The 26888-nt window shown below is 38.9% G+C and overlaps 1 protein-coding gene across 4 annotated transcripts in view; it reads right to left on the bottom strand.

Annotated features, from left to right (window-relative positions):
- Window positions 1-449: 449 nt before the first annotated feature.
- The window catches only part of tshr (thyroid stimulating hormone receptor), a 132546-nt gene continuing 106107 nt past the window's right edge, over window positions 450-26888 (bottom strand). For 3 of the 4 annotated variants that reach the window (XM_066676397.1, XM_066676396.1, XM_066676400.1), the window contains 6 exons: window positions 22261-22335; window positions 21531-21608; window positions 21195-21263; window positions 18131-18208; window positions 2721-2909; window positions 450-2475 (listed from right to left, as the gene is read on the bottom strand). In XM_066676397.1, the coding sequence (XP_066532494.1) occupies window positions 1089-2475; window positions 2721-2909; window positions 18131-18208; window positions 21195-21263; window positions 21531-21608; window positions 22261-22335 (1876 nt within the window). In that variant the 3' untranslated portion in view covers window positions 450-1088. The remainder of the gene's footprint in view (window positions 2476-2720; window positions 2910-18130; window positions 18209-21194; window positions 21264-21530; window positions 21609-22260; window positions 22336-26888) is intronic. The other variant, XM_066676399.1, reaches the window with a different exon arrangement.

Here is a 26888-nt window from a genome sequence, read left to right as displayed (position 1 = left end):
ATCACCATGGAGGTGGCGCCAGTGCTTCACAGAACGACACCTACTCACACTTAAGTCACCAATCCACCTACCAATGTATGTTTTAGGACTGTGGGTAGAAACCCACCCAAACACGGGGAGAACACACCAAACTCCTCACAGACAGTCACATGGAGCGGGACTTGAATCCACAACCTCCAGGTCCCTGGAGCTGCGACACTACCTGCTGCACCACACTAATACAACTTCACTTTTTTAGTTTCACCTTGTGTAAAAACATAATTAATTTAAAGCAACGAGTTTCCCTGCAGGTTCCATGTAGGTTTCCCATTCTTTACTTAAATATTGCAAATCTGCATCAATTAAGACCAAAAGAAAAATTTTACAAATAAGCTAGAGAGCTGGGAGCATAGTCAAATAAAGGTGCACCAACTACAGATTATGTTTGCAAAAATGGTCTTTATCTCTGTTTTCGTGTGTTATGTCCACTGCTAAAGAATTGCAACTTATAAAAGCCAACTGTTCTTACTTAAAGATTTTTCATAAATTTTTGGTTAGACAAGTAATACTTTCTTGCTTTCCATGTTTAAACTCCAATACTTCAACACTTCAGTAGGATTTCACAATTTCCCATATATATGGTGACGATATGAAATAAGAATAACTCTTCTTAAGCAAGGCACTCAGCACCGCAATAGTAACAACACAATCACACGACTTTAAGGCATGATTTACCTTAGTGTTAGGGAAGGATCAAGCTTAATAAACCTAGAATTACCACATGATTTCAGGTTAATATAACAGTCCAATATAACAATATATCAGTCCAACTCCAATTCGGTATGACACATTTTACATGATTTGAGCCATTACCTTTTAACCTGTATAATGTTTTTACAAACTTTTGAATCATAGTGAACATGTTTGTATGATGATTTATGTATGAATGGTTTGATTAAATGAATGTTTTTCTGTTAACTTGTTTGAATATTTTGTTATCTAAAAAAGTAAAATAATTTTCAGACATTTTAGTGATACTGAACATAGATTTAGGTATCATTATATATTGTAATTTGTTGATTATCATTCTTGTTAACACCTTGGATGTTTTAAATAATTCCCAATAGGGTAATGTTCTTCCCTTCTTGTCCTTGTTGCTGCTGGGTCACTGACAGGTGGCTGTGGCCTGAACACTCTATAAGATTAAATGGGGATTCGGCTTGTGATTTCCTTTCTTTCTCACGCCTGCTTGTGCCTCCACTACTTGTTTTGGAAGTGATGGTTTGGCCCCGGAACAGTTGTGCCTGCCTCTGACAGAGTCCAACTTTGCTGAGGAGGATAAATACATCACCACGAAAGGCTTTTGTAAAGATGGCATAGAGGAAAGGATTAGCACAGGAGTTCAGTGGATAGAATAACACCAGCAATATCTTTGAATTGGACATGGTTATGAGGGGGTGGTCCAGCGCAGCCGACATGGCATAAAAAGAGATGGGTGCCATGCAGAGAAAGTCAGTGAAAATGAGTACAGCCATGCGCTTGGCTATGTTGGTGTCTTTACTGGCTGAGGTGTAGGTGGGGTTGTGAACAGCACAGTATATCTTTATATAGCAATAACAAATTACCACAAATGCTACTATGTTAAAGACAAGCACAAAGAGGATGTAGATTTGGTCAATTAGAGTATGCGTGTCCATGGGTAAGCAGATGCTGACCTTTTGATAGCTGCTGACTCCTAAAACAGGCATGAGGGCTATTAGAAGGCAGAAGAGCCAGCCCACAAGCATTATGGCACAGGCATGAGACAAACGCAGCTTGCGATCTAATCGCATTGCAAAATTGATGGCGTGCCAGCGCTCCAAAGTGATAATGGTTAATGTGTAAACTGATAACTCGCTAGCAAAAACAGAAAAGAATCCAGCAAGTGTGCATCCTGATCCTGTCTGCCAGTCTATAGCATGATTGTGGTACTCTGACTGTGTGTAAAGATCCACTGAGGCGATAAGTAGTAGGTAGATACCCATGCACAAGTCAGCAAAGGCCAAGTTGCACATAAGGAACCGGGAGACTGAGATTTTATAGTGGCTTGTGAATAGCACCAAGAGCACTAAAAGGTTTCCCAGTACTGCCAAAAGACAGACAAACCAAACAGACACTCTCAGGAAAATAAAGCCCATGATGTCCTCACATGGGTTGAATTCATCAGGAGCTGGGGAGCATGTCACATCTTCTCCATCCTCACACACAATGTAGTCATAACGACTGTCAAAATCCTGGCTAGTGTCCCCCTGAGGGTTCTTCAGTATGTCCCCAAAGCCCATGTCATGGTAAGGGTTTCCGTCAAAATTGGCATGGTAATTTAAACTATCCTGATGAATGTCCTGATGGTCATAGTTCTCCTTAAAATGGAGGGTTGGCACTGTGTGTGTAGTCACCGATCTCTTATGGTGTTGGTCATACTTTGAAGTCAAGTTACAAATTATATACTCCAGGAATCTGTTATTGAAAAAAGGGAAATAGGGTAATATTGTCACCAACAACACTTATATAGCCACTTAACGTCATGGAAATCACTCATACTAAAACTAGCCTTGTAATTGTCCTTAAATAATTGAGTCAGTTTACTATGCAACACACTCCACCAGACACGGTAAACAGATATAACAAATATAAATTTGGCCAATTCCTTCTCTTGGCATACAGTTTTGCATAATTGTTTCCCCAAAATTTAAATTACAAACCCTTTCTTTTTCTTAAGGTTCTTGAAAGCACAGCAGTGGCTTGGATATGTCAGATCAGCGCTAGTCAGATGTCTGAAGGTCTTAACTGGTGGAAGTGTTTTGAGGGCCCAAACATTCCGAGCGCTGAGTTCCCGGAGTGACTCCAGGCCTCTTGTTGGGAGGGAGGTGACGCCAGTGTCTGAAACATTCCTGCAGAGAAATGAAATTAGAGAGTTCAGACAAGGGTCAGTCAACAGAGGCAAGGCTGTTTTTGAGTTCATATATATACATATATATATATATATATAAATAACATTCCAGGTGATGAAGCTAATTGAGAGAATCAAAAGCAAAAGGTGGCTACTTTGAAGAATATAAAGTATAAAATATATTCAGGTTTAACTATTTTTTGTTTACTACAAAATTCCATATTCCTTCATAGGTTTATTCTCTTCCATAATAATTTACAATATAGAAAATAATTTTTAAAAATCCCATTTTGTATATTTGTATATATGTGTATTTTGATTGATATGTAATCTTGCTTGAATTTGTACCTTAAAGTGCAGCTGGTGGCTTTTATTTATACTATAGCCATATACCTAAAAGGATATTTAAAGATGAACATGAGGAAAAACACTTGCAGTCTCTCATCTGATTTTGTCTTTTTGAGATAGTTAGCCAGTGACTCATGGTTATGATTTCCCCTTTAAAAGGCTCCTCAGTGGCCTTGTTATTAAGTTATTAGAGAGCTATTTCAGCAATACACATCTGTATGACTGCAGCCAGATTTTATTTGTATGAAGTACATCACACATTACAGATGATGGGATCTATTCTAGATTCTTAATTAAAGGATACCTTTTTACTTCCAACTTTACAACAAAAAGCATGATTTTACATTGTGATAAAGTAATATATAAGGTAACCTAAAGAGTTAAAGTGCAACATTTTTATGTGTAATTAATGGGATCTAGCCCATCAGTCTCCCTATTTATTCTATAGTGTAAATTATTCAACTATATTCTATGAACACAGATTATTGCTGCATCCACAAACACAGATTAAACATCTATTACGCAAAGATGAAATCATGGCTCCTTAGTAAAAGGGGCCTGGTGCTAAACTAACCCAGACATGTCACCCTTTGAAAACAGTTGGTGCATTATGAAATTAAAAACACTAGAATGGACACCCTTGAGCAGCTGAAATCCTTTAACAAGCAAGATTGGGAAAATTTTCAGATACAAATCTACTGCAATTCGTCTCTACAGTGTTAAATGAAGAGGTGATGCAACACAGTGGTAAGCATGCACTGTCCAAACATTTTTGGAAACTTTCCAAAAATTTACTTTCATCCATTTTAAAATGGGCAATTATTTTAAAAGAAACTCATTTCTCAGTTTCAACATTTAAAATGTCTTTGTACAATTTTCAATTACAAGGTTTAAAAGATTTGTACATTGCATTTTGTTTTTATTTACATTTTGCAGAGCATCCCAACATTTACATAAATGGGGTCTGTACTTTGTGTAGATTTCCTATAAAAATAATAGCTCTGTTTCTTCTAGACAGGAGAACACCTGGTAAGGCATCCAAGACTATTGCCTTTACCGAAGCTCTCCAGACTCTTTAGTCTAAGCTTGTAGACTCTCCTGTTCATGCTGCTGAGTTCTAGGGGCTCTAGAGGACTGGAGTGCTTTGGTACAATGTCCTGCTGCAAGATGCATCAATGGCCCATTTTATGCCAATTGTTTTGTATGAGACATATTGGTTTTGACTTACTGCTATCTGATATTTGATAGAGTCTTTGGCTAGGTTCATACTATTGGACAGAAGTGACTAAAATCGTATTTTTGCCCAAAGCTGGGGTTACACTAAACGACTTTTAGTCTGATTTCCAGTCAGGCTGGGTCTGCGCTAGTTGACTCTAGTCTGCATACCCTGGTGTCATACAGTTACACATTCACACCTACGGACACTTTTCAGTCGCCAATCCACCTACCAACATGTGTTTTTGCACCATGGGAGGAAATCGGAGCACCCAGAGGAAACCCACACAGACTCGGAGAGCACACTCTTCACAGATATTCACCCAGTGCGGAACTTGAACCCACAACCTCCAGGTCCCTGGAGCTGTATGACTGCGACACTACCTGCTGCACTTGCTGTCCACTCCACATGGTCAAAGGATTTTTCCGCATCAAGTGATATAATAAGAACAGGGTTAGATGTAATGACAAAATTCACAATGTAAAAAAGCCAAAAGGTTTTTAAAAATTCTGGTGGAAAGCCATCAGGACCTGGGGGATTTATTGGAAAGCATGGCTTGCAATGCTTGGAAGAGTGAACATAGCGTTTAGATCAGCCGTGTCTTCCTCTGATATGGCAGAAAGAGATAATTTATTAAAAAAAGACAAAATATCTGTCTCTGATGCAGTATTTTCTGACTTATAAACAGACTAATATAAATTATTTTAAAAGCTTTTAACTGAAGGACTATGTAACAGAACCATCAGGATTAAGATCCTAAGATCTTAATTAAGAGCTTTTACTCTGTTCCTTCTTTAACTGATGTGCAAGCAGCCAACTTGATTTGTTGCCAAATCCATAAAACGTCTGTTTCTGTTTTTATGTGGTTCGTATGGCTCTAATTAAGCTTAACTTTTGCTTGGCATAACCCCACCCAATTTGGCTGGGTGGGAAAGGATTTATGTAATCTTTCCAAACTTTTGCCACCAGATCTAATTGTTCTTGAATCTGAGTCTTTTTTACTGAGGAGTAGGGGTTAATATAAAAAAGTAAAATCATATAAGTATGATATTTGGAGGGATTTAACCCCCTCCAAATATAAACCAGTCCAGATTCCATGCATATCTGGTTAAGCACCAGTGAAGACTTTGATGGCAAGTTCTGTCCCAAAATGCAATTAAAATCTCCGGACATAATACCTAATTTTTGCACTTATTATTAAACAATAAAATTACATCAGTGCTCACTACATCAGGTAGTGACACTGTACAGGATCCTGGAGCTGGGGTTGTGGGTTTAAGGGGGTTTCCTCCAGGGGCTGAGGTTTCCTCCACAGTCCAAAAACAAATGCTGGCAGGTGGATTGGGGACTCAGAAGTGTCTCTAGGTGAGAATGTGTGAGTGAATGTCACCCTGCAAAGGACTGGTGTCCCTAAAAGCGTGTTCCCATCTTGATTCGTTCCCATCGTAATTCCAGGTAGGACCCACCATGACACTGGATAAGCCGTTATTGACAATGAGTGAATTAATTAATACATTTAATAATAGAATAATAATAATACATTTTATTTGCAATGCACTTTACATTCTAAATATGTCTTAAAGTGCTACATAGTCAGGAGCATACATTAAAACAACAAGAATACTAAGATCTACACAAAACAGTAAAGATGCATAAAAATGTCCTAATAAGCCTTTTTGAATAAGAAAGTTTTTAGTTATTTTTTCAAAAACACCTTGTAAAGCCCTGCCTCCCATAGTGTGGAGTTTGGTCTGGGGCTATTGAAAGCAGTAGGTGTTGGTTAAATGGAGATGTCTTGAGGTACTGTGCGGTAGTACTTGTTCACAGAAAAGAGGACCTCTGGTCACTGCTGAAAGGTTCCAAATTTAGTTCACGAACTAGAATTTGAAACATGGCTGAACTAACAACAGACAGTTTAGTGGTGCCATCTTAATTTCTAACTGAGAAATACAGCTGAAATAACAGTTCCTACTTACGCATGCACTTTTTCGACATTAAGTGTCAGTCAGTCAGTAAGTGCAAATTCCTCATCTAGGCCGGTCTGGCAAAAACACACATAACACCAGGAAAGAACATAAACATAAATTCAGTCTGCCCTAAATACTGCAGTGTTTAATACATGAACAGTTTAACTGCCTTTTTCAGCAGGCTTACTTCATTTATAGTCAGGTTTCCTCTGCTAGATCAGTGGCTTTTCAATATGCTTAATTAAATTCAATGACTGTTATTTTTATTTATTTATTTTGGTCTTGAAATGACACTTGCCATCTGGAAATTCACTACAACTTTTCCACGTATACGTGTTTAGGGTTGCCCACTTTCTGAAATTAAAACACAGGGGCCAGGGACAAATATGCACTTGTAAATCCTTCTCAACTGTAGTCAATCAGATAAAACATTTTTGTTGCCAGACATTTATTAAGCCTATTGCCATCATGACTGTCAGTAGCCTTTTTGAATAATACCAAAACAGAATTTGTCCATGTATTTTGCAAATACTGTATTACCAGTATAAAATAAGTATTATTTTATGTTGCTCCTTAATTACAATTGAAAGAATCTTATTGGTCTAAGTCTAAAAGACAGTCTCGTCCTCATTTGTCACATGTCCAGTCAAAACGTCATAGAATCAATTGCTTAGGACTCTACTAATTGCTTACACTCTAATAATAGTTTGTTAATTATATTGTTAATCCTCTGTGAGTACCTGGTGGTCAGACTTTTACTCTTGGGATTCGGCTGGGCTTACTCCAAACGAGTAACATGGGTCCACTCTCCTATGGATCCAGCACCTGTGGGAGACCTGTAATCTAGGTCTCCTTGGCGTTAGGGCCCCGCGGGTGGATGAATTCCTCAAAGCTCTGGACATCGGAGGCAGTGCCTCTGGACTGGCAGACAGGGGTGGTGGTCCTTCTTTTTAAGAAGGGAGACCAGAGAGTGTGTTCCAACTACAGGAGGATCACACTCCTCATCCTCCCAAATAAGGTCTATCCATCTGATAGTTGAACCTCAAATCTAGGAGGAACTATGCAGATTCCGCCCTGGTCGTGGAACACAGGACCAGCTCTTTACCCTTGCTAGGATCCTGGAGGGTGCATGGGAGTTTGCTCAACCAGTCTACATGTGCTTTGTGGATCTGGAGAAGGCATTCGACCATGTCCCTCAGGATATTCTGTGGGAGGGGAGGGGTGCTCTGGGAGTATGGGGTACTGGGCTTTTTTCTACGAGCTATCCAGTCCTTATATAAACAGAGCAGGAGTCTTGTTCATATGGCTGACAATAAGTCCAACTGGTTGCCAAGTGGTGGAAGGTGTCCAGTTCAGTGGTCTCAGGATCCCATGTCTGCTTTTTGTGGATGATGTGGTCTGGACCAGTTTGCAGCCAAGGGTGAAGCAGTGGGGATCAGAATGACCGCCCCCAAATCTGAGTCCATGGTACTCAGTCAGAAAAGGGTGGAGTGCTCTCTCCATGTTGGAAGTTAGATCCTGCCTCAAGTGGAGGAGTTCAAGTATAACGAGTGAGGGGAAAATGGAGAAGGAGATTGACAGGTGGATCGGTGCGGCATTTGCAGCAATGCGGACTCTGTACCGGTCCATTGTGTGTGTCCTCCGCAGGGTGTCTGAACTCTCCCTTAGAGATAGCATGAGGAGTTCTGACATACAGGAGAGACTCGGAGTGGAGCCACTGCTCCTCCACGTTGAGAAGAGCCAGTTGAAGTGGTTCGGGCATCTGGTCCGGATGCCTCCTGGATGTCTTCCTGGTGAGGTGTTTTGGGCATGTCCAACGGGGAGGAGGCCCCAGGAAAGACCCAGAAACCATTAGAGATTATATGTCTCAACTGGCCTGAGAACACCTGTCTGAAGATCTGGAAGAAGTGGCTGTGGAGAGGGAGTTCTGGGTTTCTTTACTCTGACTGCTTCCCCTGCGACCCTGACCTGCAGTGGATGATGGATGGACTAATGAAAAGCACGTTATCTGTTTAAGAGCCATGGAGGATCTGCCTCTCACTCCGGCTGAAGGAGAACTGTGTGTTTTCATTGCCATAAAAGTGTGAGCTCAAAAATATGGAACAAAATGCATCCCGTATACTGACAAGAAAGCAATACAGACCAATAGCCAATGGCGTCAAACAGCAGCAGCTCTCACAGGTCCCAATGCATCCAAGTTTCTTAAGTGTTAATATGGATACAGCAAGAACCATTGTTGAAAATGAAATGAGGGGAAAAATGGAGCAGGAGACTGACAGGCGGATCGGTGCAGCATTTGCAGCAATGCAGACTCTATACCGGTCCATTGTGTTGAAGAGAAAGCTGAGCCATAAAGCAAAGCTCTCAATTTACTGTTCAATATACATCCCAAGCCCTTACCTATGGTCATGAGCTTTGGGTAATGACTAAAAGAATGAGACTGCGGGTAAAACCACCAAATACGAGACAATTCTGTGTGTTATGGGATGGTTGGCAACACTGTGTGCGTATACTGTCAAGAAAGCAATACAGACCGATAGCCAATGGTGTCAAACAGCAGCAGCTCCCACAGGTCCTAATGTACCCAAGTTTCATTAGTCTTTTTCTGCCTTGATCATTGAGAACACGCGGTTCTTACTGCTGTGGAGAGACACCAGCTCCTCGCAGGGTAAAGCAAATCCTCAAAACATCTGCCAAGTGGAAAACTCCTGCCTCAGCTTGTTAAATTTACGCCATCTCCGGAGGATCTCAACAGAATACACCGAAGCAGACCCCCCTCATGTATCACCTGGTGTTTCTTTAGTGCAGTTTGCAGGACCGCCTCCTTGTCCGGATAACGAAGAACGTGGACCCACTTAGACTGAGGCAGACCTCTCTCAGATGAAACCAGTGCAAGGGATCTGTGAGCACTCTCTATTTCAAGATTAAAGTCGAAAGTTCGAGCCATCTTGGCAGCATTGTAAGTAGCAATTTTGTGATGGGCTCAGAGCCCTCTGCTTTCAAAGAGAGGTACACAATCTTGATGTTTTTTCGTCATACATGTTCCTCCAGGTCGTCAGCCTTGGACTGAAGCTGCTTAACCCTCGTCTCCAGCATGACCAGCTGGCTGCTGTGAGAGGCTCTAAGGTCCTCCACAACTGAAACATGGCCCTCTGCTCAGACAATCTGGTCTTGTTTGAGGAATGTCTCTGTTAGATCAGCGAGAGCTGCACACAGTGAGGAAAGACTGAAGGTTAAAGTGTCCGATGACCGTCAATGGTGTCCAAATGAGGGCTGAGTGCACAAATCTCAGACAGCAGGTCCTCTTGAGATGTTAATGCTAATGGCGCCTGAGGTGTCTCTTGTTTAGCTAGTTTCCGTTTGGCTCCATGGATGGCTGTGTGCCTCCTGACTATGAGAGGACTAAAATTTGTGTGCCTCCTGACTATGAGACATTTCAGATACCATTCAACGTCCATTAAATGGTGTTCAAAACTATTTTAAAGATGATGGTTTGAAAGTAAAAGTTGAATGGAGCAGAGCGAAAACTCAATCAGCCATCTTCCAGTGGGTCAAGTGACGCCCCAGTAGGTTTCTGAGAGTTATTGATGACCAAAGGCTAGTGGTAGGGCCTGCTAACGTTAGCTGGATTTACCTCACTTTTTTGCATTGGACATCGATTTTGGTTATAAGTGCTTTTCAGTTGGTTGCTGTGGTTAAACAGCTAGAGTACAATTAATGTTACACTTTATGATTGTAATAGCATGGTCCATGCTTCAAGAACACCACCATCATCCCTGTGCCTAAGAATTCTTCTGTGTACTGCCTCAATGACTATCGTCCCGTTGCACTCACTCCTGTCATCAAAAAGTGCTTCGAGAGGCTCATCATGAGGCACATCAAGTCCCTACTTCCCCCCACACTGGACCCTCTACAGTTCATGTATTGTCCTAACCGTTCAATGAACGATGCCATATCCACCACGCTCCACCTGGCACTCACCCACCTGGACAAAAATGACTTCAGCTCAGCATTCAACACCATCATTCCTCAGCACCTGATCGGGAAGCTGAATGTACTGGGCCTTAACAATCCTCTCTGCAGCTGGATCCTGGACTTCCTGACTGGGAGACCTCAGTCAGTCCGGATCAGTAGGAATGCCTCCAGCACCATCACACTGAACACTGGAGCCCCCCAGGGCTGTGTGCTCAGTCCACTGCTGTTCACACTGCGCAGCGATGCACAGCTCAAATCATATCATCAAGTTGGCTGATGACACGACTGTGGTGGGTCTCATCAGTAAGAACGACAAGTCAGCATACAGAGAGGAGGTGCAGCGGCTAACTGACTGGTGTGAAGTCAACAACCTCTCTCTGAACATGGACAAAACCAGAGATGGTTGTAGACTTCAGAAAAACAAGGGGTGAGCACATAGGAGTCATCGAGAGCATCATGACCAGCTGCATCACTGTCTGGTTTGGGAACTGCACTGTGGCAGATCGCAAGTCCCTCCAGCGGATCTTGAAGACAGCTGAGAAGATTACTGGTGTGTCTCTTCCCTCCATCGCAGACATTTATACCACTTGCTGCACCCGCAAAGCACCCAGCATTGTGGGAGATCACACACACCCTTCACACCCACTTTTCAACTACTGCCATCTGGAAAAATGTATCAAAGCATTCAAGCCCTCACATCCAGACTCTGTAACAGCTTCTTCCCACATGCTATCAGACCCTTGAACATTTAGAGACTGAAGAAGCACACATACACACACACACACAACTTTACAAAACACTGGTTTGATGGACTGAAAATGATATACTGAAAATGAGTGTACTGTTTACATCATGGTTACATCCAGTTACCGTTTACAGCACAAATACACCTTAAATTGCAGCGTCTCTCTCCCTCAGCGCCCCCCCGTATTTATGGTTTTTGTATTGTCTTTTATTATCGTGTTGTATTGTATGTATATTGTTTTGTATTTTTCTTAGCCATGTCTTTTGCACTTTATTGTGTGTGCACCGTTTTATGTTTGCACTAGCTTTGCACTAGTTGCACTTTAATGTTGTGTATTGTTTTATGTAGCACCTTGGTCCTGGAGGAACGCTATTTCGTTTCACTGTGTACTGTAAACACTGTATATTGCTGAAATGACAATAAACTTCTTGAACTTGAACAGTGCATATTATGAGGGATATATGGGTAGTCACATTGTTTCATCACATCATATCATAATTTCACTTGATTACACACATTCTCCCGACTGAACATCAGCCCTGAGAGCTGTTCATGACTCAGCAACAGGTTTGCTCAGGAGACAAAAAAAGCCAAATGTTTCATTGTATTCCTATAAGTCAATTCAAATCTGCACCTTTGAATTTCACTGTATAAATTTCTGTTGCTCACATACAGGGATTATAGCAAGACACATGACACATTATGTTACATGGTATTGTGTGAAAGTTTTGCCTACCTGTGAAAATGAGATTCCAGAAACTATTTATCTAAGCAGCAAGAGTTTATTTTCTCAAAAAACCTAATATTAGGATAAAAACAAATAACAGTGTTACACTAAATGATGACATTCTGTATGTGAACGTGCTGGTTTAGACTTCTTCAACTCTCTCTTTCTGTCAGTCCCGTATTATTGGAGGTTATCATCCAGTATCTTGTTTTTATCAGCTAATAAACACTTCATTATGTTAAATCAAATGTGCTGTTGTACACGTATGTCATGGCATGGATTGCATCAGTGGCCACGGCATGGGCAATCTGCAGAAACACTTTGCTGGACTGCCTTCACACTAGGGGTGGGTGATGTGACCTTTGGCATATCACAATATTACCTCCTGTGCTAAAAAGACTTTCAGACACTGCACTGATAGCTGGGATGCACAGGTATTTTTTTGCTAAACGACCCAAGGAAAGTTAATCTAATGCAACTTCCACCATGCAAGAGAATCAAATCAAATCAAATCAAATTTATTTATATAGCGCTTTTCACAACTGATGTTGTCACAAAGCAGCTTCACAGAATTCCAGTAAGACAAGATTTGACCTGAAATGTAAAGACAAATGTAAAACCCTCAAGTGAGCAAGCCAGGGGCGACAGTGGCAAGGAAAAACTCCCCCAGCTGAGGAAGAAACCTTGGGAGGAACCAAGGCTCACAAGGGGTGACCCATCCTCCTCTGGTCAATCTACTGGTGATGATAGTTAGTAGTCCATGAGAACTTCAGTGTAGGGACAGCTTCAAGGCACTTGGTGGTTGCTGGAGCGTGGGCAGCTGGTCTGAAGCGTGGAGGAGGATCTCGACAGTCATCCATCAGTGTCCAGACAGACAGGTGGGCAGTCGTTTACTCGGAAAGATGTAAAGGGATGGAATTAGTTTTGAACTGTTTGGTGTTTGTAAAGTAGAAAATATGAAAATTTCCAAAGTGTGGCTAATGACTCCGGCAGATCTGACTATGACAGCATTAACTAAAAGGAGAGAACCAGGAGGTCACACAGACACGGGAGCATCCTGAAACACTGGCATCCCTCCGCTCCACCGTCAACAAACCTGAGTGATCGCGAGAAGCGGCGGGACGACAGCACCAGCGTCTCAGTATCACTCTCACTGTCTGCTGGAGAACACTGCAAGTAGCTGTTTAGCTCTGCCTCAATGGACTCTCTTTCAGATTGTCCTCCCTTGTCAGGTACTGCCCTCTTGAAAAAGCTTCCTAGAGTCTTCTTTAGTCTCTTTGTATCACTTGCTGTGCCTTCTGCTGATCCTGAAGCTTGTAAAGGAGTTTCAGATGCAGAGGGAGTACTCCGTTCTGACAGAAAAGATTCCATCTCTTTAACTGCTCTGGCTTTCATGACCTGATTCTCTTCTGGGCCCTTGTGCTGCGTGTGGAAGCATGAGTCAAGCATACTTGCCAGACTTATCAGTTCATCAACCTCAGGGTCTTCATACTTGCTGTTCAAGTACTCCAGTATTGAGTGTATTATAGTCGTTGTGAGGTCTGTGTCATTCTCCTTCACATGTAGAATATCACTGTTAAACAGCTGAAGTACAGGCTTCAAGCAGGAGACTGTAACATAGTCCTAAGCAGACAGTGCACCTGTAAATTCTAAAAGAGGATCAAGGACCTTGTTCACAGAGTCAAGAACCTCTATGTTTTGCCACGTCAAGAATAGGTGTCTAATTGACCTGTCCGCAGCTAAGACCTGAGTGATGGCCTTTTCTTGTTCCAGCAGCCGCTGATCATCTTTTGCCTAGAACCCCATCTCGTCGGAGTATCTGTTACAAGTTTGTGTTGAGGTAGGCCCATGTCTTTTTGAACATCTTGAAGTACTCACTGCCTCTTCTAGCTGTGAGAAAAAGCACTCACAATCTTTTTGCAAACTCCGACTGCTCTATCAACCCTGGCATCCTTAACGCTTCTCTCTGCAGAACAAAGGAAGAAAAAAAAGTGAAATTAAATGACTTGTTAATGCAGTTTCAATAACTATAACATTGCTCAATGTATTAGTATACAATATTCTCAAGGACCTCCCTAACCACAAAACTTATTTCTATAATATTTCTATTGCTATTTCCATATAAATTTTACAGTGACCATTCATAGGTTATACCATGATAATTTTAATCTTTACTTGCCTGTAATTTTCTCATGCATTTATTGTATGCCATTTTCAATGCAACTGAAGACCAGTTTCTTAGTGATGCACAAAATATTGTTCTTTTGAAACAACCTTGTAGCATTGCTGAAATGTTTAACTGTATGAATACCATTTGATATTGTAAAAAATAATAAAACAGTAATGCCACATTAGTTGATATGAAGTTGGCTCACAGGGTGTATGACAGTATATCTATACCATTTTAAGGTGGAAGCGGAAATTAGAGTAAAAGGCTAATACGAAACTAGATTTAGGCTCATGGCTAAGAATTGGTAAACGGAAAAACAAAACAGTTAACTGGGCTATAATATATGCTGGATTTCCAACATTCACCACTAGTGTACCCTGACATTTTGTTGTAGATCCCTGTTGAGACACAATTGAATCACTTTGACAGTGACTCCTTAGCAAATGCTTCACAACCGGTTAACTGTATCACAATCGGTTCAGGAAAATGTATCAAACTTTCTACCACTGTTAAACACCCATTTGAATGGAATTTAAGGCAACATAGTCACACATTTCAGACAAATTCAGACTTTTTAAGGGCCCTGTGTGTAACATTATTGTAAAGGTAATATCAAATTTGTTAATCTTATTCATGCTGCCTAGGCTTTGGATGATTGTAACAAAATGGATCTGTTAAAGCCCCACAGCAACAGGAACATGGGCTACATTAACGTCTGAACTAGTATTTCATAGAAATGTATAAAGGAAACTTACCAATTGCAATGTGCAGTAGATGGCCAAAGCATGACAGGCTGGTCCAGTTATTCAGTTCAATTGCTTTTAAAATGTTTGCCCCACTAACTGTTGTGACATACACTTGTTTCTTCTCTTTGAGACACCACGAGTGAAGGAACTCCTTTAAACCATTTGCTATGTTTTGCTTCGTATGGTCCTTGGGTTAGCTCGTTTCAAGTCAGGAGCTGCAGAGTTTCCATTTGCTGTTAGTTCTGCTTGACCATATGTCTGTAGTTGATGCGTAGAAGTCTGCACAAGACAATGTCTTGCTACCTTATCATGGCATTTTTCATACATGTCCGGGAGTGCTGTCTTTGAAAAATATTGCCTTTTTGCAGTATCGACAGTCTAGCTTTTTAATAAGCTCTGTGAAGCCTTCATTCTCAACTGGTTGAATTGGCCTCATATCTTTAGCCAAACAAAATGTGATGGCTTCAGTAATTTCTTTCCAACATTTGCTTTTTCTGTCATATGGTGTACAACTTTCTAAAGACACAGCAGTGCTATGCTAGGTCAGTGTAGTGTGTCTCCTTGGGTTAGAGCTCACAGTGGTTGTTGAGCGCTCCTCGCAGACTTTTTGACTTTCCTCCTACTCAGCTACGTGCTTCTGCTTGAGGCGGTGAAACAGATTAGATGTGTTTCCCCCTTTTGTTGTTACAGATATTTTGCATAATTTACATGTTACTGTGGTTTGTTGCGCATCTGATATTCCATACCCAAACCACCTCCACAGTACTGAAGTTGCTCCTCTTCTTTGGACAAACTCCTCCACCCCGGAGCCGCTTTCCGCCATACCTGTTGCTCTGCCTATGAGTCACGTAATGGACTTACGCCATACTGTGTAAATGCATTACGTCATTACGTAAACACACTGGAATATAGTAATTATCACAATATTGATTTTTAAAATTGTTTTAAAAATTAGACCAGTATTATTGCGAACGATACAATTTGGCACACCCCTACTTCACAGGCTTATGAACTTAAGTGACGTCCATAGTGTTTAATATAATATTGGCCCACCTTTTGCAGCTATAACAGAAAACATGCTTGCTGGTTCTGCTCTTAAAGGTATTCAATCAGATTGAGGTCAGGACAAGGCTAGTCAAGTTCTTCATCACCAAACTGGCTTTATGAACCTTGCTTTGTGCACTGGTGCTCAGTCATATTGGAACAGAAACTGTTCCCACAAATTTGGGAGAATGAAACTGTCCACAACGCTTAGTATGCTAAAGCATTTAGAGTTCCTTTCACTGGAACAAAGGAGCTGAGCCCAAGTCCTGAAAAACAAACCCTCCACCAAACTTTACACTTGGCACAATGTACCGTTCTCCTGATAACTGCCAAACCCAAATATTTCACTCAGATTGCCAGAGGTAGAAGCAAGCTTTGACCCATGAGTAGCCATAACACTTTGCGGAGAGAGCGCAAATTGGTGACGTGCTAAAGCAGAGAATTGCAAGTAAATGTACAAACAATCCTCATAGGTATCCATCTATAATGGATAAATATTATAAAATGAAGATTAAAGAAGAATTGTTTAAAATAATTTAAAAAATGCGGAATGTAAAAAAATAATTAAGGCTTGCTTGATGCATTTCATTCCACTTTATTTGTAGTATTCTAGTATATTTTATTTCACTCTGAATTTTACTTAGATTTTTTCACAAATATTTTATAATTTTTTTTTATCTCACTGCAATAAATTGATTTGTAAAGCGCTTTTTAAACTCTTTTTTGAAAAGTGCCATAAGTTAATTTTTACTATTAATGTTGTTGCTGCTGTTATTATTATTACAATAAATTAAACTCCATAATAAATAGACAGTAAATAATTACGGGCTGGTAATAGTTGCAAGTAATTACGAGCCTCAACATCTGAAGCTGCAAAGATTTTATTTTTCGTCTTTTGGTCCACCACACTCACATGAAAATGAAGAGAAGCCCATATTTAAATATACATGAGGTTATTTACAGTGACCATTTATAGACAAATGTGGCCGTTACAGAGGCAGAACATGAGGCTGGTTCACCTATGCATGTTTTGAAGAAGGTTGTGATGTATAAAAAGAAAACAATGTTCAGGTGTGCGTATGCACGGTTTTATAAATCTGAATTTTGGGCGCACACACTTTTCTGGCTTTTTGGAACACTTTCACTTTCACTCCAGCATCCATGCAGAGTTTTATAAATGAGGCCCGAGAACTGCATCAGCAGGACAATGCTATGCCTCATTCTGCACAATTTACAAAAGTGTGGCTTTATAGACTTTGTGCTCATGCTTAAATGGCCTGCTATCCAGACCTGAAAGCATATGATGCATCATGAAGATGAGAATCTGAAAAAGCCACCACAGATTGTTGAGTAGCAAAAAATCTAAAGCAAGAATGGGCAAACATCCCACTTTCCAAGCTGCAACAATGAGTATCTTCAGTTCTCAAAAAATTAAAAAGTAGAATTAAATGAAGTGTGACACAGTTGAAAACATGAGTCTCTTGCTGTTTTTTGAGTTGCTACACCAACTGCAACATTTGTTCATATTAAACAGAAATTAATAAAGGCTGATTTTTATGTCTGTGTTGACTCGACACAGCCTACCCCATAAGCTATGCAAGAGCCCTACAATGTTGTGAGCGTTTATACTTCTTTGATGTCTGTGTCACTCTGCAATTACATGGGTACAACACAAGGGCTGAATCTTCCTTTACACTATGTAGTACACAATGAAGTGGTGTGGTAGTATTACTTTTCTAAACATTTAAAGTGTACTATTTAGGGATTAGGTCTTTGTTTGGGATAGAGCATAGTTTATATGAAGTGCCAGGAATGAAATACAAAAGCCAACATTTTTTTCTCACGTGGTTGAAAGTTTTATTTTCAAAGACATCCCAATTTTTTATTAATCCTTAATGTCCACACCATGTGTAACGTAATCTCTCACAATGAATGTGCTGCTGTCTGCAGTTTCTGTAGTGTTTAGAAGAAGAGTTTATGCTTCTATACTTCTTTGGTTCAACTTAAACAATGTCTGTCCCACTACTAAAATCACAGTTGTTGTAGTCTGCATGACACATTGTTAAATTTCTTTAGAGGTCAGGCTACAACCTAGGGCTTCAGGTTCATCATTAAAAACTCTGTTCAAGTGAATTAACAAATGTCAGAATTCAGTTGTACTTTGAGCAAGTGTCACAACTGGAAATGGAATTTGTACATTATGCACTACTCCAAACATCTGTGTTAATGGGATTATGTACACACCTAAATTGAGAAGTGTTTTTTAAAAAGTATATGTACTCACAGTAGCATTGGGCCACTGATGGTATCTGCAAACAAGTTCTCATCCAGTCCTCTAAGCAGTTTGTTTCTCTGAAGGTATCTACAGAGGGATGGAAATGAATGTTTTTAAGTTACACAGCACTGTTTAAAGAAGTAGTTCTCAGCATTCTCAAATACTATTTTTAACCTGTTTTTGGTTTGGTACGGATGTGTTGGGATCTTACAGAGCATGTGGATGTAGGGTGAGCTCTAAGGTTTGGGTTGAGAAACACTCAAACGTGTAATAGGGAATATAGTGTCTCAAGTTCATAAGAGGGAAAAGGTGATCATTAATTCAACACTACATTTAAACAGATAAATATACTGTATATTATGTCAGTATCATCCTCAAATAACCTGACGAGGGACAGAACAAAACTGTTCTGTATTTTTCTGTAAATGTAATTAAATGAATACACTTGTGGGAGACTAATGTTCTCCTCTGTACTGGGATCCATCCTTGCGTTCCATTTGTACACTGCCAACACAAACACGAAAGTGCCAAGGCAGAAAAAAGAAACCAGCTGAGATACTAAAATATATTCCCTTAAGCAATAAATAAGTCAGCTTAGAAGGAAACATTTCTTACAAAAAAAATTTATATTTCATATCCTGACTGGAGGTAAGACTCTACTCAGGGGATAAATATTAGGTTAAAAAACAAAAAAACAAAACAAAAAACATATATATATATATATATATATATATATATATACATATAATATATATATATAATCAATAAAGAAGCAACTTTTCTCATTGTACATTACACCTAAAATAAATAATCTGGAAACATGAAATGGTACCACTTTAGAATAAGACTACACTTATAAAGCTTCATGAATACTTTGCAATCTGAAAATTAATGGCTAGTTTGAACAGTTGAACTTCAGATCTTACCAAATACTGCCCTCTATTTGTCTTCAGTTGATATTATCCCTGTCAGCTCCAGCACATATTTGTAAATGAGTTTAAACATTTAACTACCAAGCATAATAAATTAACCACAGATAGTGTCTTTTTATGTAGTGTTAAACATAACATATGAAATTAATAAATTTACATACTTAGATTTGAGATTATTTTTTACCTTGACATTTTCAGTAAGTCCTGACTCTTTCAGTATTATTAAACAGAAAATAGGTCATATTTGTCCTTTGTATCTCTGTGTTAAAAATTATTATTAATGACCTTTAAGGTGTTTACAACCTAATTAAAAACAATATAATAAACAGATTAAAAAAAAGTGGTACCCATTAAATAAATGCCTAGCTATCCTGATGACACTTCATTGATGTTTCATGTAATTCTGAAGAGAAGAAAAACTGTAAACTAGCTTAACATTAGTTTTGTGATATATTTCAGTGAATGTTGCAAGACGTTCTAAAGTAAAATAATAAATTCCTTCCCTCTGCCTCTCCCTCTCTCTATCCATGAGTTGCATATTGTAAATTATCCATGAGTAAAGACATTGTAAAGGGGTGTGTGACGAAAACATTGAACTGAAAAATATACAGTGGTTTTCCTATCCTGATGGTCTTTATAAATAAATTTTTCACAGACTAGACTTTGGCAAATAGCAATGTGATTCCAGCTGTGAACAAACATTTCTAGTTTTAGAATCAATGAAGGGTTCCAAATTAAATGGGAACCAAACCAGTGCAACATTGCTGGAATAGAAAATCCGCTTGATTCTTTAAAAGTGTTTTATGAGAAGGAGTGGTAAAAACAAAGTTAAGTACTTAACATTACATATTTTAAAACCATTCTGAATGGGATATCCAGTTTTTTTTTTTCATTTCAATTTACTTCAATAGAGGTATAAATCAAACAAACAAAAAAATGTAAAAATATTTAAATATTAAATGCATGCAAGAATGCCCAATTGACAGAACCTCTGTGTGTCTTTGGATGGGTTGGGGGTCTAGGTATAATGTAGAAATGTTGTGAATTTGAGTAATGAATAAATACCCAATATGGCGACTACTATATACAGTGACGTCATCTAAACCCATGGATAATTGTATTACTAGAGTCTCCAGAACCTCTTCCATCCTGTCTCTCTGTATATCTAGCTATCCATCCTGCTACAACTCTCTGGGGTGGTTTCTGTGACAGGGATTAAGCTTAGTCCTGGACTATATCTTCCTTTCAAATGAAAAATCAAAATGCTGTGCAGTCCAGAACTGGGCTTAATCTGTCTTGTCTATCTCTCTACAACTGCCTCTCAATATAGCTCTCTACCACACTGACTATTTATCAAATGTATCTACATAGAGCATTCACTGGGGAAAACAACAGCAAGCACCTAGCAACATCTTAGCCACCACTTCCCAACTCCCACAATTATCTATTTAATATTTTCCTCTCATTAAAACATTTTGAAATGCTACATGTATATAAAAAATTCTGTAAATAATATTAATAAGAGAAATAATTATTTTGTAATATAATAACATTAATAATATCTAAGACTGGATATTAATTAACTGAATAGACAGGGTTTTACTAGTTAGCTATTGTTACATGTTTATAAACTAATGTTTAAAAATAAGTTATCTTCTAATTAATTAATTCATTAATTAATAAGCAATAGACTAATTCCTTTAACACTGAGTAATTCATTTTTTTATTTGCGTTCATTAATGTAAATATTTGCCAATTTTTTAGTATACCAAATCCGACTGCTCAAATATTAGTATTGCAATCATGTTTCATATAGTCATTAAATCATTACAAATGGAATACTGTATGTTAACTTTAATAGCCTTTTCTTTTTCTGAAAATGTATTTTATAACATTTTTTCTGTTTAGTATTTTCATTAACAGATCATTTGTATCGAAACTGCCAAACATACATTTATTGTGGTCAGTTCTGCCAATGATGCTCCCCTCAGGTTTAACTCTGTTAAAGATGTGGAACACATAGCTCCATAAAGTTGTTCTTTCAAAGTTCATAAGAGTTATGAGGTGTAGTTTACAAAAAAAAAAAAAAAAAAAAAAAAAAAAAAAAAAACAACATTATATAAGCAAACCAATATTCTTACACAGCATCTAGCTTTGTTCCATTGAAGGCATGGTGTTGAATTTTGGTGAGGCCATTACTGTATAACATCCTGTTGGACAGAAATATTATTTTTACACTTGGTTAATGTAACTTTTAAAAGTCATGAATTAATGCACAGAAAAAAATAGCATAATACATTGTTCCATGTGTCAATTAAGCAATTTTATTTTTTGAGCAGATTTTGCATTTCTTAAACACTAGCAGCAAACATTCCCAGACAAGTTCTATTTTAACAAGAAAGAAGTTGCATTTTCAAGTGGCAAAAACTGAATATAAGGAAAACAACTTAAAACATGGAAATTATTGTAATACTTACACTGTTAGCACATCATTGGTTATGCCTTGGAATACATTTGCTGGAATTTCAGTGATGTACAGATTGTCAGTAATTTCTCTTCAAAAAAGAATTGAAAGAATGTATAAAAATCTTTGTATTTGTGCTTATTTTATTTGAAAATTCCATACACTGGGGAAAATCTTGACTAGAACATTGCATTATAATAACATAACCATTTAATGTATACATTCCCAAGTTCAGAAACACTTTGTTTGAAAATAGTACAAAAGCAATATATCAAATGTTGACACTAATCAATTTTATGATGCACCAATGCACTCTTGTACCATCACCATTACTGGCTTTTGAACTGTGAAATGATGAATGGACCCCCACACCTTTTTGATTTTAAAAAAGAATTTAAGGTTTGATTCATCAGACCACAGGGGTCCAGAGTTACTGCCCAGTTGCCAGTTAACATAATGATTTGAGATGTTCTAATGTCTTTATATTTAGCATTACACAACATTACCAGTCTTGCCCTGTCCCCAAATATTTTAAGAAATTTTGTTAGCATAAAATTCACAACTGGTAAATATATTCCAAAACCTATTTAAAATTCTTAGATATTTTGTCTTTGTACTATTTTCAATTAAATGAAATCATTGCATAATTTGTATTCAAATTTCACACAATTATTGGTGGAAATGGGGTTGTACAGGGGGTTTTGAACTTAAACTAAATGTTCCTTTTATAAACATTTGCTTACAGCATAAACAGGGGATCATCTGAGTGGATCCGTGTTAGGTCAGGAAACACAGTGAGACCAGTGTTGAACAAACCTCTGCAACAATAATATCAGTGAAGAAATGATGATTGAAACATTTTTTGTAAATTTTTTATATAAAAGAATGAGGATATATTTAGGATGCCTTTACAAAAAAGAAGTTTATTGAAGTGTGCTATTAGTAAACTTCTTTTAAACAAAAAAAAAATGCGAGTACACATTGAGTTTATATTTATGTACTTATCAGTGACATACTAAATAAAATTATACTTAAGTATACTGACAAGTATACAGAAAAGTATACTTGGCCTATACTCATAATTAATATTTTGATGGAGGTATACTTACTAAAGTATAATCAAGAAGTCTTGCCTTTTACATAAATTTTAAATATATTGGGCTTGTACTGTAGTTACATGTGGAATAGCTTACATGGTTGGAACTGAACTTGACCTTTTACGTACACATTATTATTAACCAACACAGAAACAGATTAATATTTGGCAAATATTATTGCCAATATTCTTCCAAACTCTGAGAGTACTCTAACAGGCTTGAATCATTCTGACTGATACAATTCACTACCACATACATACAGTATACAGGGGCGTCCTAGTGGGGTTAAAAAATGTGACTGAGATACCAGGGCCCCAATGGGCAGAGGGCCCCTGAGGAGTGTGGAATTTTATTTTCCTTTAAATATTAATATAATTTAATGGTCACAAAAATGTTGCTAAATAATGTACATGTTAATATTTTGGGTTGATTGATGGATTGAATTGTATGTCCTAGCTTACATAGTGTCTGAGGACAGGCACCCTTGCCCCTTGCACAAAATGGTTTAGTCACCTTCACCGAGCTTTTTAACTAGGCACATTTAACTTAGAAAATTATCTTGACTGACTTAAGTTCTACTGATCTAAGTCATGAAGAATAAAAAAGTGATGTTTTAATAACTGAAAGGTTCTGGTTTGGCAAGGCTCCAGCACAGAGTAAAGTTGACATTTCAGGACATGCATGGCGAGCATAACTACAAGCTATCAAATATCAGTCATAGAGGTAGTCTGATTTCACGCCAAGTTTATTATAGAGGAAACAAATTTTTTTTAATGCTAGCACTTAATTAGCTTCACTAATCACACTGAGTTATATACATTATATAATACATATCTAAGTTATATACATTAACGTAATATTTGCATGGGATTTGTTTAGGAGTTGGATATCATAGGTCCACATTTCTGTTCAAATTCACATTAGTTGCTTAAACTTTAGTAGTAAAAAAGCTAATAGGCGTCATGGGGAGAGCTAAGCTAAACATAGCTTGGCTATGGCATCGGATGTGTTAAAACATGTCTGATGGAACTTTTCCACTGCATGGAAGCTAAAGGACTCTACTCAACTCGGCACAGATCTTTTGCTTTTCCACTGGCCAAATATGGTACCAGGTCCCTGGAACTGGGTACATTTTCAGTCCCATCTCACTTTGGGTTCCAACCATCCCAAGTAGGTACTAAATGGTGACATGTAAGCCTTGCAGAGCACTGATTGGTCAGAGAGATGTCTATCATCATGAAATGCAGAGCTCATTCAAATCCAGCATAAACCATCACTTGTAAAATCTCTTACGTTACAGCAGCTTTCACTTTTATTTTTATCAGACTCACTATGGCAGCTTGTAACTTTACCTCAAGGTTTTTTGAAGAGATTTATATGCTCCTCATATGGCTGATGAAAACTTCCAGTGAAACCCAAATGTGCAACAAGTAAAACAGATCTGTGAGAACTGGGGCACGGAGCAATGTTTAGTACAATAAACAAAAACAACACATGAATACAATGGGTAAACAGCACACAAATTTACTGCCATCGTTGTCGCAGTTTTCAAAGCCAGTGATTCCTATTAGAGACAGGGTTTTGTGACATCATCGGCTCAATTTTGCAGGGGAGCTCTGCCAATGGAAAAGCGACAAGCTTTAAGCGTACCAAGATGAGTTGTGTAGAGCTGGACCTATGAAGTGAAGTACCATAAGCATCAAGTAGGGCGAATGTAGTTACATGGCTGCTATAACGTAAAATGTACTTAAATGTAATATTAGACCACATTTTTGCTGTGTGTGCATATTTCGTATGTACAGGGAGGTTTCTTCAATCACAGCCGAGAGGACACCTCACAAACACGCACAGATATTTAATATCCAAAACAATGTATTTTGAAACTAAACTACATTCAGTAGGGCAAATAGTATTTAGTCAGCCACTGATAGTATAAGTTCTCCTACTTAGAAAGATGAGAGAGGTTTGTAATTGTCATCATAGGTACACTATATCAATGAGAGATTAAATTAGAAAAAAAAATCCAGGAAATCTCATTGTAAAGAATTTATTTGTAAATTATCGTGGAAAATAAGTATTTGGTCACCCACAAACAAGCAAGATTTCTGGCTCTCACAGAACTGTAAATTCTTTTTAAGAAGCTCTTACATCCTCCACTCATCACCTGTATTAATGACACCTGTTTGACCCTTATTATCTGTATAAAAGACACCTGTCCACAGCTTGAAACAGTCTAGACTCCAAACTCAACCATGACCAAGACCAAAGAGCTGTCGAAGGACACCAGGAAGAACATTGTAGACCTGCACCAGGCTGGGAAGAGTGAATCTACAATAGGCAAGCAGGTTGATGTGAATAAATCAACTGTTGGAGCAATTGTAAGAAAATTGAAGACATACAAGACCATTGATAATCTTCCTCGATCTGGGGCCCCATGCAAGATCTCATCCCGTGGGGTCAAAATGATCATGAGAATGGTGAGCAAAAGTCCCAGAACTACACGGAGGGACCAGATGAATGACCTGCAGAGAGCTGGGACCAAATTAACAAAGGCTACCATCAGTAATACACTACGCCGAGAGGGACTCAAATCCTGCAGTGCCAGGTGTGTCCGACTGCTTAAGCCAGTACATGTCCAGGTCTGTCTAAAGTTTGCCAGAGAGCATATGGATGAAACCAAAATGGAACATTTTGGTAAAAACTCAACTCTTCGTGTTTGGAGGAAACAGAATGTTGCATTGCATCCCAAGAATACCATCTGTGAAGCATGAGGGTGGAAACATCATACTTTGGGGCTGTTCCTCTGCAAAGAGGACAGGCTGACTGATCTGTGTTAAGGGAAGAATGAATGGGGCCATGTATCGTGAGATTTTAAGCCAATACCTCCTTCCATCAGTGTGAGAGCATTGAAGATGGAATGTGGCAGGGTCTTCCCACATGACAATAATCCCAAACACACCATTCATGCAAAGAAGGAGTGGCTCCGTAAAAAAAGCATTTCAAGGTCCTGGAGTGGCCTAGCCAGTCTCCAGGCCTTAAACCCTTAGAAATTTTGTGGAGGTTGCTGCTCTAGAGAAGAACTGCATGGAGGAATGGGCCAAAATACCAGCTTCAGTGTGTGCAAACCTGAATCAGTATGGCTCCATCTAAAAGTAGACCACTTATCGTAATATCAAAAATATTAACCTAAATTCACTTTTATTAGATATTGACAGTCTTCCTAATCCTAGTAATTCAGCCACTACTGATGATTTGGTTCATCTCTATAACATGGGACTTCACTCTCTACTGGACTCACTAAAAACCCGGACTGTCTTTTTCACCCAATCAGCTCCTTGGTTCTCATCTCACCTACGTCAGCTCAAAGCTACTGGATGCCAGCTGGCTCATAATTCACAAGGATCTGTATCATAACCATCTTCTTCTATGTAAAGACAACCTTCACACAGCAAAATCCCAGTACTGGAGAGACTTGATAGGCGCCAAAAATAAATTGTGTTTTTATTATTATTATTATTATTATTATATTCATACTCAAAATAAAAAAATCATATTACAGGCTGATCCAACTTCAGTGGAATTTCCTCAAGATAAGTTAAAATGAGGCTCAGTACTGTGTGTGACCTCCACGTGCCTGTATGACCTCCCTACAATGCATGCTCCTGATGAGGTGGTGGGTGTTCTCCTGAGTGATCTCCTCCTAGACCTGGATTAAAGCATCAGTCAACTCCTGGACAGTCTGTGGTGCAATGGTGTATTGGTGATGTCCCAGATGTGCTCTATTAGATTCAGGTATGGGGAATGGGCAGGCTAGGCCATAGCATCAATGCCCTCCAAAAAATGCCTCCCCACACCATTACAGACCCACTGCCAAACCGGTCATACTGGAGGATGTAGCAGGTAGCAGAACGTTCTCCACAGCGTCTCCAGACTCTGTCACATCTGTCACATGTGCTCAGTGTGAACCTGCTCTCATTTGTGAAGAGCACACCAATGTCAAATATGCCAATCTTGGTGTTCCCTGGCAAATGCCAATCGCCCTGCACGGCGTTGGGCTGTAAGTACAAGCCCCACTTGTGAACATCAGGCCCACATGAGGTCTGTTTTTGTTTGCGTAGAAACATGGATATTCGTGGCTTGCTGGATGTCATTTTGCAGGGCTCTGGTACTGATCCTCCTGTTCCTCCTTGCACAAAGGAAGAAGCAGTGGTCCTGCTGCTGTTTGTTGCCCTCCTATGGTCCCCTCCACATTCCTGGTATCTCCTCCATGCTCT

The sequence above is a fragment of the Hoplias malabaricus genome, chromosome 7 (genome assembly GCF_029633855.1).
Source record: "Hoplias malabaricus isolate fHopMal1 chromosome 7, fHopMal1.hap1, whole genome shotgun sequence".
NCBI classification, from domain to species: Eukaryota; Metazoa; Chordata; class Actinopteri; order Characiformes; family Erythrinidae; genus Hoplias; species Hoplias malabaricus.
Note: the sequence above shows the minus strand (reverse complement) of the source record. Positions and strands in the feature narration are given on the sequence as shown.